This window comes from Akebia trifoliata, chromosome 12 (genome assembly GCF_017979445.1).
Source record: "Akebia trifoliata isolate Shusen 1 chromosome 12, ASM1797944v1, whole genome shotgun sequence".
NCBI lineage: Eukaryota > Viridiplantae > Streptophyta > Magnoliopsida > Ranunculales > Lardizabalaceae > Akebia > Akebia trifoliata.
Window position 1 is genome coordinate 30624262 of NC_141386.1, and position 18232 is coordinate 30642493.

At 33.6% G+C, this 18232-nt stretch overlaps 2 protein-coding genes across 2 annotated transcripts; both read left to right on the plus strand.

The window, feature by feature from the left end:
* The first annotated feature begins 2415 nt into the window (after positions 1 to 2415).
* Positions 2416 to 6682, plus strand: LOC147389450 (monocopper oxidase-like protein SKU5). The gene is made up of 9 exons (XM_086419164.1): positions 2416 to 2670; positions 3099 to 3208; positions 3288 to 3558; positions 3656 to 3794; positions 4224 to 4590; positions 4750 to 5118; positions 5227 to 5305; positions 5990 to 6189; positions 6271 to 6682. The coding sequence occupies exons 1-9, from the start codon at positions 2530 to 2532 to the stop codon at positions 6377 to 6379; spliced, it is 1785 nt and encodes a 594-aa protein (XP_086275290.1). The 5' UTR covers positions 2416 to 2529; the 3' UTR covers positions 6380 to 6682.
* Positions 6683 to 15842: 9160 nt separating this feature from the next.
* LOC147389451 (DUF641 family protein (DUF641)) lies at positions 15843 to 18027 on the plus strand. The gene has a single exon (XM_086419247.1). The coding sequence runs from the start codon at positions 16148 to 16150 to the stop codon at positions 17576 to 17578; it is 1431 nt and encodes a 476-aa protein (XP_086275373.1). The 5' UTR covers positions 15843 to 16147; the 3' UTR covers positions 17579 to 18027.
* Positions 18028 to 18232: the final 205 nt, after the last annotated feature.

The window sequence follows — 18232 nt, forward strand, 5'->3', positions numbered from 1 at the left end:
TAGATTTTTTTCAAAAATAGAGATCTCCTTGAGGATTTTGAAACCGTTGTATTTCTGATAAGTCTTAAATGCCCCTGCCAATTTTACATAATTACAATATGCTCCACTCTAATAAATATTGAGACTACACAAGCTCCGACACCTATCCAAATACTATCACTCCCCCTCTTACATACTCCCCCCCTTTACTCTCCTGTCATAGCATGTGCATGAGTTTGTTTGTTCTCGAAATACACAACTACATATATTTATGGGGATGTGTAATTGTGTATCCCGATAAAAAAATCTATGATTCTATGCACATACCACATCAAGAGAGTATGGGCGAGTATCTTAGAAGGGCGAGTCAAATTATCACGGCTCTATCTTTAAATCTGATACACTTCAACCCTGATAGAACATAATTATAAAAAAATAGGACCCTTAGTCATTAAATGTTCACCCCATCCTTGTATTTGAATATTATTGAAGAGGAAGAGTCAGTTGTATTTATATATATACTTACATTATTTTTAGTAGTTCATATTTTTTAGATGAGGAGGCCAAAATATGGATCTTGTATATTTATTGTTGTTTACTTGTCATATTGATAAATTCTTTTTACAAGATTTGGGAGATATTCATGCATGAGATAAGTTGCTTTATTTTCACATGTTAAGTGTCACAAATGATAGATTGGCGGTGAAGGTATTATACGATGAGCACCATAAGACTAACAAGGAAGGTATTTATAATGTCGTGTTACATAAACTTATATCAATAAAAGAACATCATATTAAAATGACGAAAAAATATTAAAAATTGGGTGAAATGTCAAGAGTATTTTGAATTTTAGAAAAATAAAAATTTATCGTCACACCAATTTTTCTTATAACACAGGTATCCAAGAATTAAATGATATTCAAGAGGATGAACGCATCAACAACGTAACATAATTTTGATGTCACGGTGAGTAAATCGACTTCTTTAATTTATTAACACTTCGATGATGATCATATCTAACTCGATTTGTTTGGTATTGACTTGATCCTATCCAATAATTGGTTTTTAAAACCATTAATCATGGTTAATAGGTTTGATATTCTGTTATTCATTTTATTAAATTTTAGGATATGACTATTTGCACACACAGAAATGACTCAATGCACCCACTTAAGTGACTTCCGAATTAAAAAAACTAAATAAATTATCATTTCACCATTTCGTTTTGGTTTATTACACCTACAACTATCTATCGAACAAAAATTCAAAATTTTCTTTCTTTTTCTTGTTTCTTTCCTTTCTTCATATTTTTCTTCTTTTGAGTTTTGTGAGAGATTGAATCGATGGAGTTTAGATTTTAGGTTTTTTTTTTTTTTTCAAGTTATCTTATTTTTTTGAAATTTCTTTTACTTTTTGGCATTTAATCATAAAAAAATATGAAAAAATCACTATTAAAATTTTCAAACGGTGATTTTGAATTGAAGTCATCAAAGATTTTTGATGATTCTATTCACTAGGTTCAGACCGAACTTATTTTAGCGCATTTAGTAGGTACCTACTGAATATTATCAAATAGATTTGATAAATATTTATTGAACAAAATTTTCTATCGAATATTATAAATCGATTCAGTGGGTACTTACCGAATCTTATAAAACAGATTTAATAAGTATTTATTGAATATAACTTTCTCAAATAAGTGATCTTGACTTGATTGAAAGTATTTAAGTAAAAAAAATAAGTAAAATAAAAATTTAAAATTCTTATTGAAATCTTTTTAAATTTGAAGAAGAAGAAGAAGAAGAAGAAGTAGAAAAAATGAGAAAAATAAAGAAGAAGAAGAAAAATGGTTTGATACCTTTAAATAGTGAAATAAATAATTTAAGTTAAAAGTACATTTGGACTAAATAATTACTTTAAAAGTTAAGATGAATACGAATATAACAAGAAAATGAGTGAAATGAGCTATTTTACTTTCTTATCTATATCCGACTTAAGAGGAGAATAATTATATGGGTGGGTCCACGTAAGTAAAATGGGAGGCCCCTGCCGCTGCACGTGGGCAGCCACTGTCGTCTTCATAAATTGGTCTCCAGAGAGAATCTAAGTGAGAATCCAACGGTATAAATCTAGGGAGTATATATTTCTTAGGACCACATAAACGAATACCCGAAAAGGCATAATTGGATCGTTGGAGTTGGAGGCTGTAACGCCGTCCTACAGCTCAAATGACCGACAACTTAGTTGTACATTGAAGAAGCAGTTTATTATCCACTTAAAGGAGTATTGTACACCTCAGACCCAACAATTCAATTTCCTCTATATTTTTGCAAAACCTAACGAATGGAATTACAGAAGGATGCCTTCCTGAGGTGGACGCTAAGGTTATCCTTTTCTAAGTAAGCTCCTTAGGGCGATCCACAAGACAAACCGTTTTTTTACACACTTAAGGCTCAACACTCTCTCTCTCTCTCTGTGATAATGTAAAGCCCGAAACTGTATTTAATTCGGCCAAAAATAGGCTACAATCATTTATCAACCCGATACATGGATTCGTTTCGTTTTTTTCCACTCTTTTTGATCCACATTTCTTTATTTCTGAGTCTCTGTTTCGCCGAAGATCCCTTTGTTTATTATGATTGGCAAGTCTCTTACATCACCGCAGCTCCTTTGGGTGTTGAACAACAGGTTTGATTTTATCTTCCCAGATCTTCATACCTGTTTCTCTGTTTGTAGATCTTCACTTCTCGTGTTGTATACTTAGTGCATTTGCACAAATGTGTGCTTTTTCACCAAATTTTGGCTTGTTTATCGTTCTAAATCAGCTAAATTTTCAATGTTTGAGGTAGTTTGGAGGATTTTTCATCTTGTTTTTATTTTTTTTCGTGTTTTTATGTGTCTTTGTGGAAATGTTTATACTTGAATGAGAATTATACTAAATTTGGTAGTTTATGAGAATTTTGGTGGGGTTTTCTCATTTGGGTAATTAGTTTGTTAGTTTTAGAGATTTAGGTTCTAGGGTTATAGTTCTACTTTAATCAAAAAATGAGGACTTGAATGATTTGAAGTAATTCGGGGTTTGTTATTAATTTTATCTGCATTACTTTGGAGTACAGGTTATTGCCATTAACAATAAGTTTCCGGGCCCTATTGTTAATTTGACTACAAACAACTATGTAGTCGTCAACGTTACAAACAACTTGGATGAGGATCTCCTCATCACATGGTATGGTACAATTTTCTCAATTTTGTAATGTTAATGTGGGAGTGATTTTGAAGGTTTTTTTTTGGATTTGGTCTGACAGGAATGGCATTCAACACCGTCGTAACTCATGGCAAGCTGGTGTTCTCGGCACTAATTGCCCAATTCCTCCTTCTTGGAACTGGACTTATCAGTTTCAAGTTAAGGATCAAATTGGAAGCTTTTTTTACTTTCCTTCAATCAACTTCCAGAAAGCTGTTGGAGGGTATGGTGGCATTATTGTAAATAACCGGGCTGTGATTCCCGTCCCTTTTGGGACTCCAGATGGGGATATCACCATACTTATTGGTGACTGGTACAATCGGAACCATACGGTTAGTGTTTCCGTGTGTTCAACATTTAAACATTCTTCTTTATTAGATTGAAGTTTAGAATTTTAAAGTCTGTAATTGTTGTCTCTTGGGGTTGTAGGATCTGAGAAAGGCCCTCAACGATGGAAAAGACCTCGGGATTCCCAATGGTGTTCTGGTGAATGGGAAGGGCCCTTACCAGTACAACACCACACTCGTCCCCGATGGCATCGAACATGAAACTTTTGATGTCCATCCAGGTATTGATGATGGGGGAGAAGGGAATGAGAATTTTGTATCACTTACTTAATAGGTTGGCACCCTTTTAGGTATCTTATCATTAGGCATGTTTATAATCTTGCCTATGAATTTGATTTGTGATTTCTTGGGTGGGACAATGGGAAAATCGTGTCAGTTGAAAAATCTAAAATCAACCGATTAATTGGATGGTTAGATTATTACCCATTTTTATTTTTGATTAATCCAAAGTAGCTCATGTATCATTTGACTGCTAACAGCCTATTAAACCATTTGGTACCAATGGGTATGCATTCTTCTATGTTGATTGTAGCATAGTTTTATTTATTTAAGTATTGTTTTTTTTTTTCTTTCCAAAATGTGATTTTTCCTTATGGTTTGCAATAAAATTGTCCTTACTCTCAATTGACAATATCATCATGGTGGGGCAGGAAGAACATATCGGATTCGAGTACATAATGTAGGAATCTCCACTAGTTTGAACTTCAGGATCCAGAATCATAACTTGCTCCTTGTAGAGACAGAAGGATCATACACAGTGCAACAGAATTATACTAACCTAGATATTCATGTTGGACAATCTTATTCTTTCTTGATTACTATGGATCAGAATGCAAGCACAGATTACTATGTTGTAGCGAGTGCTAGGTTTGTGAATGAAACACATTGGAAGAGAGTTACTGGTGTTGCCATCTTGCACTATTCTAATTCCAAGGGCAAGGCGGCTGGTCCTCTCCCGGACCCACCAAATGATTTTTTCGACAAGACGTTTTCGATGAATCAGGCCAGATCCATCAGGTTTGAGCCCGACATCTCCAGAATTTATAGGGCTTATTTCTTCTTTTCTTTGGAGAGTAAAAAATAAATAAATAAAAACTTTTATTTCGTGATTCTCTTTTTGGGAGTAAAACTATAGTGTCAATTTTCTAAGAGCTAGTCCATTTCGAAATTGATCAGGACGAACGTGTCTGCTGGTGCTGCCCGCCCTAATCCACAGGGATCATTTAAATATGGCTCGATCAATGTGACTGATTTCTATGTGTTGAAGAACAAACCACCAGTGATGATAAATGGCAAACGTCGGGCTACACTGAGTGGGATGTCATACGTCAATCCTGACACACCAATCAGGCTTGCTGACTGGTTCAAAGTGAAGGGAGTATACACACTTGATTTCCCTAGTAAACCACTTATTGGAGCACCACCACGTATGAGAACATCTATAATTAATGGTACATTTAGAGGATTCATGGAAGTTATACTCCAGAACAATGATACCAAGGTCCAGAGCTATCACATGGATGGATATGCATTTTTTGTTGTTGGGTAGGGAAATCCTTTTTACATTTATGTGTCATTTATAATTTAGAGGTGTTGGTGCATGTTAAGTAACTATGCTGTTTGAAAAATTATAATTTGATAAATTTGATGTAGGATGGATTTTGGGGAGTGGACAGAGAATAGCAGGGGCACATATAATAAGTGGGATGGTGTTTCTCGCTGCACAACTCAGGTATGCCTTCCCCAATGTGGAATAATCCTCAATTTTTACTAGATTCATGATTTTTTGTTTCAGAATTTTCTTTCTTCGTCTAATTTAATGCATCCATTTTCATGATCATTTTTTAAAGGGGAACTTGCATCGATATTTCCTTTCTGTACGTCTTAATGACAGATAAACATCTCTTCTGGTTGTCCCATTTTTCTGATGTTTGATTAACAAAATTTATATCTATGTTTTGTCCTTTATTAACTTAACCCCTTCTCATTAAGAAAAAGAATAAGACAACTTTCATTTTTTCCGTTTTACTTTAATTGAGAATGTTGAGAGTAGTCTAAAGATAAAAATATTGAGGAACACTTGTCTGGTCTGTTGACTAGCCAAGTGTTCTAGTGTGCTCAAGTTGTTAATGCTGCAAGACTTGGGAGAGAAATGTCAAAGATTACTACCACCACCCCAGTGTTCCTAATGAATGTGACCTATTGTACCAGGACTCCACAACATAACTCAGACTGTGTAGGATCCTCGATAGTGTTGTAATATGGAAGAGTGCTGCACAGTTGTGTAAAGCTGAAATGTTATAACTTACGACGGTTTTTCTATATCGTTTTCACTATATCTATTGCTTTTATTCATGAAGTCTTAGCAATGCCCAGTGTTTCTTTAAGTGAAATTATCTGTTCTTGTCTTGCATAGGTTTTTCCAGGGGCATGGACGGCCATCTTAGTTTCCCTTGACAATGTGGGTGTGTGGAATCTGAGAACACAAAATCTTGATAGATGGTATCTTGGTCAGGAAGTGTACGTAAAGATTGTCAATCCAGAACCTACCAACAAAACTGAGCTTCCCATACCAGATAATGCAATTTTTTGTGGCGCACTGAAACATATGAAACAGTACGTAGCCAAATGTGCTCTTTTCTTTATTCTTATCGATTATGACAACTGTCCTGGTTTGATCCTCTTTTGAATCTTCAGGCCACAGCATCAACCCCTTAAGGCTTCTGCACCATCAATCACTGATGGAAGATTGAAGTTGTTCATGTTGCTGATGCTGCTCTTTGCTGTCGTTCCCATTTTCCATTAAAACATACCAGCCGACGGTTTAACTCCATAATCTCTTCTGGTGGTATTGGGTTGTGTCGTTTATGTTGCAGGTAGGAGCATAGCTTTCTTGAGAGACTTTTTTGTTCTTGTTGTAAGCGTTTTTGGGTGTGCAAATAGCATGTCAATATGAATTTTCACGGTGATTTTTTTTGCATATTTGTTTTGACCCAATGTGTCGCGATCCATCGCCCCACCATTGCCTTGTAATTCCAGGTTATTGGGGATCCATTATTCTTTTCTATCTATAATTTATGTGCTGATGATGATTGACCCATTTTCCATACCATTTGACTCCCTATTCTCAATTTTCATAACTAGGATATTTATCTGTTTCGAATATGAATTGCCATAGAAACAATTGGATTGATCACTCACAGTCACATTCCAAAACAGGCTAGTTACGTATGATATTGTAATTTCATTTTTCTTTTTTTGAATGTTATTGTTATTTAATTGTGTACTAATAAGCTAAGAATTCGTGGGAACACATCTATGAAAACAGTTATACCCTCAATCCATATCGACCCATGAGCTGTGTTACCCGGATATGGGCAGTGGGACACAACCAGAGAGTTCATATGGAAACTGAGCCTTTGAACTCTAGCGGTAGTGAAGGGTAAGGGTCACAGCCAGCAAGGCGAATAGGGCCCTAAGTAGGACAAGTTTCTTTCCTTGTGAAGCTAAAATGTAATTACTTATGTTTTCGTTTTATCTTGGTGAGTTGTGATATGAGCTGTTTGTGGTCCATGGTATTTATTCCGAAGGCGCTTGTGCTTTGTTGTCCATGAGCAGCTTTTTGTACAAAAGTTATTTTTTTAAAACGATGAGATCTTGGCAAAATCCTTTCTACCCAAATGAAGGGAAAACTCCTCTTTCACATGTTTTGAGGCCCTACCTCTTTCATCATTTCTTTTTCTCTCTCTTCCTTGATCCATCACAGACCCGATTTATGAAAAAAGAAAAAAGAAAAGTTCTCTCTCTCACTCATCATGCAGCTAGAACCCCGTCAGTGTGAAGATTAACGGGGAAATGTGTAACCACAAAGGGTTGGTGACCACGCCTCAAGAAGCAAGGTTTTGAATTCGAATCACCACTCAGGGGGCTACTCTCAGGGCTTTATCCCAAAAATTACTGGGTGTTGGGGGGAGGGGATCACTTGCCCAAGGATTAGTCAGGTGATCTAAGAGGCCCGGACACCTTGGTTACAAAAATAATATGGAAATTTGCACCAAAATAGGATTAATGAAGTTGGTGGTGATGTTGGTCAAATGGTTTAGTCTTTGCAGTTATGTTCCATTACCCATGGTTGTAAAAAGAGGAGAGAGAGAGAGAAGGAAAAGTAGAAAGTATTAAAAAGAGGATGAAATGTTATGTCACAGCCCTTTGTTGACAGTCTAATAGGCAGTGGAGTCGCACATGGAACCAGGCATGAAGCTCCATTTTATGGGTCCCACCTAGACGAGAGGATCTCCAGAGTCAATCTACCTGGTCAAAATTTGGCTTGAGTGATGGAAGAATTTATTACATGGGCCCCCCTATATCTAAGCATAGATATGGGTTGCTGCACTTGGGTGGTCCGGTTAAGTGTGAAACCATTAATCCATGACTAGACCAATGTACTTCATGAACCATGAGTAGGGCTGCAACTTAATAAACCCAACTCGAATTTCAAATGCCAGATCAGTCTAAGCCCATCTCGCTTGGGTTGATTTCTAGCCCAAGCCTCCCACTAGAGTGACCTACGTATGTTTGGCATGGAGTACCATCTGTTGGGATCCGATGACTTAAAAAAATGAAATCCAACAGTTTGGATAAAATATAGGAGAAATTACTTAAAAGGACGCTTATTGAGGGATTTTTTTTGTAAATAGTCCCTAAATTTTGTACAGTCTCTTTATAGTCCATTTAGTAAAGTTTTCTTTTCTTAACGGTCCCTAGACCTCATCTCTCACATTTCTCACGATTGAATACCCTAACCGTTCGAACTCATTGTCGGAAAGGATTTAAGAAGAAAGAAGGAGTCATTTTCAAATATTTTGAAGATGCAAGTAAAAAATTAGGAGTTTATTTATTTATTTTTTCTTAATTTTTGGATGAAAATTGATTAAGAATGATTCTTTTGGGTTGAAATCATCTAAACAAATCGTTATCTCAAGTTTTTAGTCGATCTTTCCATGTATTTTAGTTGAAAAAACTTAAAAATTAAAAATAGGTAGGTTGTACTAGTGTCGACTTCACAACTTTTTATCTAAAAAGTAGTGAACTCGACAATAAATAGTGATGAGTTCGATAGTAAAAATTGTGAACTCAACACTAAATAATTAAAAAAAACGTTGAATTCGACAATAAATAAAAAGTGATGAACTCAATAGTAAATAAAAAAATAGTGAAGTTGCCAATAATAAGAGACCATTAAAAATTATAAAATTTTTTTACTAAATGTCCCATCAAACTATCATGCATAACTTAGAGATCATATAGAAATAAATCCCTCTCTCAAGTTCCTTTTAAGTAATTTTCCCTAAAATATATAACCAAAGGATATATCACGTATTGTAAGATAAATCCAGATAATTGGATTTCATATATGTATATATTAAATAAATCATGTTGATAGGATTTTATACTAAAATTAAATAAATCATGTTGATCATGAAAAATCCACTCTTAGATTCACCAAACCCATAAAATAAAATCTCAATTGCAAAAGACTAGAATATGTCAAATCATTGTAAGTTCAACTTGCATGGAGGGGAGGTTTTGCTCCTCCTTTCAAGGAAATAAATCTTAATTTTTTTGTCTTGGAAGTTGGAAGCTTTAAGTGTGCAGCCAACAAACAAGTGAAAATCATGATGTCTCCTTCCACGCTTCTCACGGGTCCGCGTGCCAACTACTAGTGGACACACCATCATTGCCAACACATCCCATGTAGATAAAAAAATAGAGTCCGACTAGACTGAAAAAGTTAGTTAAGGGGTGTTTGTTTAACGCTAATTTTAGCACTTAATGCTGAATACAATTCAGCTTCAGCAATCAGTACGTTTGTTTACTCTACATTTTCAGCACTTATTGTTGAAAAATAAGTGAAAAGCATTAAGTGAAGTTGGTTTACTTAATTTTTTTGTTGAAGCGGTAAGCACTGGTCTTTTTCAACACGGACAAGTATGCCCTTATACTTAAAATGATATTACCTCTTATGTCCTATGGATAATGATGTAAGCACCCCACAAATTAATAAGGTAACCCACACCAATATTATCTCTTTCCTATTTTCTCTCTCATCTACGTATTTAAATAATATTAATTTAAATTAAATAATATTAATTTAAATTAAAAAATAATATTAATTCAAATTAAAGAGAGAAAATTTCGACCTTTAAAGGGTCAAAATTTTCTCTCTCCTCCACACATTTAAATAATATTAAATATTAAATATTAAATATTTTGAAAAAATAAAAGAGGGGAGAGAAATTTCCTCTTTCCTTTTTTATTTTTTTGGAATATTTAATATTTAACGAAATATTTATATTTAATATTCTCTCACTTTAATTTGAATTAATATTATTTTTTAATTTGAATTAACATTGTTTTTTAATTTGAATTAAAAAAAATTTAAAATTTACTTTTTAAATTATGTGGAGGAGAGAGAATTTGTTCGGCTAGGTTCCCAAAACGAATTTCATTAAATTTAGTATTTTTTAATAAATAATTTTTATTTTTGGATTTTATTAATAATTTTCCCTTAAACATACAACTGTTGAAAAGTGTAATATAGTCAATTTACTAGTTTTCAGCATTAAGTAATAAAAAAATTTATGTGATTACAGCGTTTAATTTGAATCAGTTTAGCACAATTCAGATTGGTAAACAAACAACAATTTTAGCACTTAAATTCAGTGCTTATACAGTTTCAACAATTATAATCAATCAGCACTTATTTGTTCAGTTTAACAAACAGCACCTTAGTATATCACCCTAAATAAGGTTACGTGGACTCATCTAAAAGCTATTATCTCATGAATGAGGATTGTAGAGGACAAACCTCTTAAAAACTTTTAAAGAAAAAAAAAAAAAAAAAATATATATATATATATATATATATATATATATATATATTTTTTTTTTTTTCACCATTGAATTCAAAATTTTTATTTGAGAGTAAGGTGAAATTTCGATAACCATTCATTTTCAAAACCTTACATCAAGTGAAAAAATATTTTTTTATCTGAGTATTTTCATAAAGTCTAGAGGGTTGTGATGTTGGATTGCCAATATAATAATCCATTTGAGCAAAACAATCCTTACTAAGGCTTAAAATCTTACAAAGTTAATAAGTAAGTGTTGGTGGAAAAAAAACATTCAAAAGTGCCTTTTAATTTAAGAAGACTTGTGATTTTCAAACTTGTTTTTTTTTTTTCACTCATTTGTATTCAGTTGATGTGATAAGACACATAATCATAGGTCGTTTTCTTCAGGATGCACAAGGAAAAAAGATCTATGATGGTTATGTGCCCTTGCCACGTCAACCAAGTACAGATTAAGTTTAAAAAAAAAAACGAGTCCGAAAATTATTAGCCATTTAAAAAACACTTTTTGTTCTAAGAAGTGTTTTTTGAGTTCAAATTATAGATTTTGCAAATAATTGAGAAACAGTTCTGGTCTACATCTACTTTTGAGGTTTGTATTTTGTTGCATGGTGACAAAAATCTACGATTTTTGTACATTAAATCAAAATTTTAATAATTTTTTATTAAATTATATATATATATATATATATATATATATATATATATATATTTTTAAATCACAAGTAGTCATGATCTAGTCCATAATTTTTTGAAAAAAAATTCACAGCTTATTTTTTAAGTATTATTTTTTATTTAATATATAAAATACTTATTTTTATACTTACAACACTTACTTATTTACTTTTTAATTTATCAAATGTTTTGCCAACTTTACCAACTTCTTTCGAAGCTTTTTCTTGTTGAATTACTCCCCAACCCCAACTTTGTAACTATTCTTTGTACGAATCTAACGGAAATGTAAAATTTTACCACCATGTTCTCATTGCTTTTCCTTTTCCGAATCTTTGAAGTAGAAGTCCACAACAAATCGAAACAGGGCCTAAAGCTACTCATTCATCCTATTTGTTAAAAGGCCATTTCAAGACTTTTAATTATACTATGGCAAAGCTACTCATTCATCCAACTTTAATTTCTTCTTTTTCTTCTTCTCTCCCTCTCTAATTTTTTTTACTTTTAAATTTCATAGTCAACTAAGTTTCAAAATCAAGGTTGTTAGGTCGTATAACGAAACATTGACATCTCTCTTATTTTTTCTTCTTCTCCCTCTTTGGGTTAGAAATAGATGAAAAGTCTAGAACTTACAAGATAGTCCCAAGTTATAATTTTATTTTAAGTATTTTTTATTTGAAAATTTTGTTATTAGGTTTACTAGTTTAGAGATTGACATTGAACTTTGCCTCTGCAATCCTTTTCTCTCCGTATATTATCTTATACTCTATGCACCAACTCCTACCTACCTCTAAAATTTCAACTATACTCACCAACTATTATTGACAAATGAACTTGTTTTATATTTGAATTTTACTTTTTTTTTTTTTAAATTTTTATATAAAACATCTAAGATTTGAATATTTTTTTTGATCAATCAATATCTATTTCAAATTTGTTGGGTCGACATGAATCTTAGCCGAGATGACTTGATTGGATTTCGAGGTAATTCAGCACCCAAATTCAATGAACCAACTTTTCGAGTTAAGTCAGAAAATCGATTGAGTAGTTATCAAATTGATCCAATCAACTTGAAAATTCACTGACATGGATTAGAAACTGAATCGATTTATTTAATTATATAGAGAACTATTTATTTTTTAATTTATATCTCGAGGAAAAAATCTATGATTATCCATGCACTGCCTTGTCAACGAAGTGTCTAAGGAAAGCAGTGTAGAACGACTTATAATATATTTATAGAAAAAAATTGTTAATTTATTTTAAAATATGATTTTAAATATTTATAAATTGATACTATTCTATTTGACTTGCTCAAGTTGACTTGCGAGTTTTTTACTTGACTCAATGGTCATAGGAATCGAGTTGACTTTTTGGCTTTTTAAAAGTATGGTACTCATTTGTTAGGTGGTGATGAATTTCTAACTTATTATGTGACCACCTCATAGTGATACTAAAGGAAGGGTTTTATAATATCAACTAAGCTTATATAAAACCAAAATAAAATAAAATAAATAATGATGGATATTAAAGAAATGTACTTATAAAATAAGCACAGATGAGATGAGAACAATGACATGGATGATTGAAGGGATTAGAAAAGATAAAATAAAGAACAGACTTATATGAATAAATAACTAAAAGCTATCGATCAACTCTAGTTTCTAAATTGAAGACCAAAAAAGATATAATTGAATTATATAGAAATATGTGAAATAATATTGTTAATAGTAGACATGATTTTAGACAAAACTGAATGGAAGACATGATTCGTGTTATAGGCATATTGAAGCTTAAGTTAAGGACTTGTTTGGAATTTGGATTAGCTCCGGCCTTCTAGTTCTCGAGGGGTGGAGTTCCAAAAGCTCGTTTCGGAACTAATTCAAACAGGGTGCTAGTTTCTCAAATACTGACTTCAATTGGTGGGTTTGGGTTAGGTTTGGTGGAGCCCTAACCTAATCCTAAAGAGACAGGTTGGATCCTATACCAACCCTATGCCTCTATTGGGCCTAAGTTGGCCAAGCCCAACCATGGTGTTGGGTTGATTTTATATATAAAAAAATGTAAATATCTTTTAGCAAATTTGGAGTGCCATCAAGATTGTACCTCATGTCGCACATAGTGACATGAAAATGTGTAGGAGCAATAGATGCTAGAATGGCTCGAACATCCCTGCTTTTGTGGTAGTTGAATCATAGAATTAGTTGTGTGCTATGAGAGTGAGTATAATTGTCCTCTTTTAAGTTGTGAGTGCTTTTGATTCTTTGTGACTGACTTGATTAGGTTTCGTTCAATATCTTCTTGTATCTCAAGGTGACATGTGATACTTATCAAAATTTGATCTTTAAAATTATTATTTTTTATTTTTTTAAATTTATTTATATTATGCACTCACCGTGATGTAATGTTTATAGTAGTTTATTATTTTATAGGACTTCAAGGATTATTGAAAATACGGTAAAATAGTATTTGTTTGTCAAGATCTCTTCAAATCTTCAATGATGCCATAGTAAATGACATTTTTAAATATAAAAAATTAATTGTTAAAATTTTTATAATGCATTTAAAAACTTCAACTTTTTTTTATTAGACTCTTTCATTTATCTACCTTTTTTGTCAACTAATAAGTCTCTTTTAAGATGGAATAATGATTTTCTGCCCTCCCTCCCTTCGACATAAGCCCCCTACACCCCCCATCACAGACTTGTAAATCATTTGCCTCGGGATATGTAGAATTATAAATCTTTTTCTTGTGTATCCCAAGGCAAATGATCTATTGTTATGTGATGGGGGCGTATGTCAGAGGGGGGGCGTCGTATTATCACATTCTTTAAGATATATTCACTCCCTATTCATAAGTTAGATGGACACCATTATTTCAATACCACTAAATTAACAAGAGGGATGACACAATAGAAACAAAAATTAATCCAAGTCATATAAATAAGACAAATATAGGAATATCATCTTTTGTTTTGATAAGCAAGCAATTTATGATGATGATGCTGAAGTAACATCGAAGGGGATATATCATGGGAGACATTTTTGACTTGGAAGTGTGTGGGAACCATAGATGCTTTTCATTAAGATCTCACTCGTATCTTGATGAAAAGTATCTATGGTTTCTATGCAATATTACTCTGGCACGACTCTTCTTTAAAATGTGTTCTCTCCTAACAAAGAAGAAAGGTACTTAAGTCACCTCTCTCATTACTCAAGTGTATTCTTTTTCTGCCGAAAGTTTACAAGATTTGAAAGTGTCAACATGTTAAGTGTGTCCTTTTTGTGTATAAAATCCCCTTTCTCCAGTTAATTACTAACCATTAAATTGTTAAATAATACTGAAGTGATCTCAAGAATGGATCTCACATTGCACACTCTGACATGAAAGTATATGGGAACCATAGATGTTTTTTCTCGAGATGTTCAATGTGAGGTCCAATCTTGAAGTCACTCCAACACGGCTCTATTTTGAAACCTAATTTTCCATCATGGGCATTAATTCATAGATGATTGTAAATTAGGATTGCACCGATGGTTGGAATTTACTGATATTTTTTTAAGTTTTCGGAAAAAGCTATGGGAAGTTCGGATGGGCAATTAGCTTCGTTTTGCTACCACGCCACGGCATCGGGTATGGGTTGTGATGGATCTACAGGCATGGAAACTTGGATCAGAGGAGCGTGCGGGAGCGAGAAAGCTAGCATAGGGAAGGCCCATGTGAAACGTTCTGTAGTTTACTTAGTCTAACTTGACTCAAATGATCTGACCAAGATAAGTCAAATACTACCAAATGGGTTCAAAACAATTACAACATAAATTAAAATATATATTTTCTTTACTCCTATTTTTTATTATTATTTTTACATATAGATTTCTAGAACTATAAAATTTGAAAGAAAATAGTGATTGTTCTTGATATGATTCTAGACATAATCACTTGTCAAATCATGTAAATCCTTGTATTTGTGTGTGATTTTTGTTATATTTAATATTTTATTTTTTTCAAAATATTTTATACAAATGGCAAACATTTAATATCTTAAAATTACTAATGCATCGATGAAAATATATGTTCAATCCTAGATGAATATGTGTCACCTTGAGATTCATACCAAGCAGGAGTGGAGCATGAGTAAGATAGCATAGCAGCATAGACCAAAGGTGACCCCTACTAATGGTATGATGTCCGAACATAAGAATGTGAATTCAGTTTGATTGATTGATTAGAATCAAAACTAAGGACTTATAAAAGAAGATGGGTGCCTCCTACTAGAGATGAATGGGATGATAAAAATTGTGATGCAGGTGGACCACATTGATTTGGTGGGTTTCATTACTAGAAGAAACTTTTATAAGGAATTATGACAACCTGTGTAGGTACCATACTCTAAATCAAAAAGTAAGAAGAGTTCCAACATTTTTCCTTTTTTTTTTTTGAAGTGCAACCACACAAAGATGAGTGCAAGGACCGTTTTTTCAAGAGTCGTGATAATCTAACATCTCCCCCTAACATATGCCCTCATCACATAATGTAGATCATTTGCCTTGGGATATAAAAAAAAAAAAAATTTATGATCTTAAGGTAAATGATCTAAGATTATGTAACGAGGAGGTATGTCAGAGTGGCGAGTCAGAAAATCATTATTATTATTATTTTATTTTATTGTAAGTGATGGATTACAATCAGTTTCAGGTGATGTGCAAGTAGTTGGACCCAATTTTCTGAATATTTTTTCTTTTAAGATAATCATACATAGGTTAAATATGTTAAAAAGATGATTCCAAAAGAAAACCCCTTCGATTGGACTCGTAGAGATCCTTTTGTTGTATCTTCACTCTATTCCCATCAACATTCCATAGAAAAACACAAAAACATACTTCGCTTCCCTTTCAAAACAATTCTGAAAAAAAAAATCCCATTCTCTCCTCCATTTCTTCTTCCTCCCAAACAAAGAATCAGACAAACCCACCTCTCTCTCTCTCTCTAAATGGCAGATATAGATGGATCCCCCCAAAAGCCTCCCCAAATCTCCGAAATGTTCCACAAATTTGCTCTCGCTTTCAAAACCAAAACCATCGAATTCTTCGCAGAAGAAGAAGATGAAGAAATCTCTGCAGCAGACCAATCCGATTCTCTAACCCTTCTGGACTCTGCAGAAGAAATCATTACTGGTCAGCGAGTTGTTGTCATCAAACCTGACTCAGCCCAGAACATACCAAACCCCATATCCAATCACCTCCAACAAACCCTAATTTCCTCTCTTTTTGCTACAATTTCATCTTTCGAAGCATCTTATCTCCAATTACAGACTGCCCATTCTCCATTCCATGCCGAAAACATCGAATCAGCCGATCGAACGGCTGTATCTCACCTCCAGAGACTCTCAGAGATCAAGAAATACTACAGAAATCTTCGTAAGAACTCTAACCCTGAGTTTGTTCCTGATTCTAACATTGGGTCTCAACTTGAATCTCAAGTTCAGGAGAATCAGAGCCTTCTTCGGACTCTAGAGATGCTCGTAAATCAATTACAGTCGGAAATTGATGTTAAAGACGTTGAAGTCTTGATGATGAAGCAGAAATTGAAGAAGATTGAGGAGTCTAATTCGAAGCTATCGAAGAGGTTATCCGATCCAAAGACAGGTTCTTCATCATCGTCGTCTGAGGTTTTGTTGTCTGTTGGAGTTTTTAATTCGGTTTTGAATTATGCTTCTAGATCGTCTCATTGTTTTACTAAGCTCTTGATTGCTCTAATGAAGAAAGTAGGATGGGATTTGAATTCGGCAGCGAATTCTGTTCATCCCGATGTTGATTATGCAAAAAGTGCACATAATCAGTATGCGTTCCTATCCTACGTTTGTTTAGGAATGTTTAGAGGCTTTGATTTGGAGGGTTTTGGTTTAGGAGAGGACGAAAATGGGTGCAGTGGTTTTGACTCAAATGTTGAGAGGAAAAATAATTCTTTGAGGCAATTCGTTGAGCATAGCACGGGTGACGCAGTTGAGCTTCTAAATAAGAATCCAAATAGTTGTTTTGCAAGATTTTGCGAGAATAAGTATCAACAGCTCATCCATCCTACGATGGAGTCATCCCTTTTTAAAAACTTGGACCATAATGAGCTTGTATTGAGTTCTTGGAGATCGTCTGCTGCTTTCTACGATTCGTTTGTAAACATGGCTAGCTCGATATGGATGCTTCATAAGTTGGCATTCTCATTTGATCCCAAAGTAGAGATTTTTCAAGTGGAGCGAGGAGTGGATTTCTCGATGGTTTACATGGAAAATATTACAAAGAGAGTAGCGTCACCATGTAAAACCCGGGCTAAGGTTGGGTTCACGGTGATTCCAGGGTTTAAAATTGGGAGGACAGTCCTTCAATGTCAGGTGTATTTAACTGGCACAAAATGTGTAGAGTCATAAATCCTTAATTCTATGGTGAAAATCGAATTGGAAGTGAATTCCCCATCGGTTGCTCATAATGGGTTCATGAACTCTTGGGATTTTGCCTGTTCTTTGCATTGAAGATCTCTAGAGAGTTTCATCGGTTGCTCAACAAAATGGGTTCCCAAATTCGGTGGAGTTCAGCTCAGGATGTGGGATTCAAAGGATGCCTTCATTCTGGTGAATTATGGTAGTTTTGAACCCTTTTCGCTGTCTCGTGCTTCTTACCAATGATTTATTTTTGTTTTGCATGTTTGATCTTTTTTGAGGTTCTATGTTAAGTCTCATGTAGAGTTGTTGTAAATCAAAGGTTTTTTTGTATTGTTGTATCTGATATTCAAATACCATACCGATTTATGTATCTACATTATGCGTTCACCTAAAACTAAAAAGAAAAAAAGTTACAACTTGGGCCGATGATTATTCCATTTATGATTCTTAGTTTGTTTATTATCTTAAATGCATATCTTGGGTGCTTTGTTTTGGTTTGCAGGGCAAGTTATTTCTAGAAAGTAGAAACACCGTGAGAAGTTTTGAGCATCTTATTGAAGTGTTTGTCAAAATAGATCATATTTTGGGTTTAACTGATGAGAACGCACCGACTGCTTTACAACATTATAAACATTCAATAGG

Bases quoted from the DNA above. Each gene is read 5' to 3' on its own strand.
- LOC147389450 (XM_086419164.1), top strand. From the start codon at position 2,530: ATGGATTCGTTTCGTTTTTTTCCACTCTTTTTGATCCACATTTCTTTA. The intron at 3,559-3,655 runs GTTAGTGTTTCC...TTGGGGTTGTAG, and splicing joins GGTACAATCGGAACCATACG to GATCTGAGAAAGGCCCTCAA. The intron at 3,795-4,223 runs GTATTGATGATG...ATGGTGGGGCAG, and splicing joins AACTTTTGATGTCCATCCAG to GAAGAACATATCGGATTCGA.
- LOC147389451 (XM_086419247.1), top strand. From the start codon at position 16,148: ATGGCAGATATAGATGGATCCCCCCAAAAGCCTCCCCAAATCTCCGAA.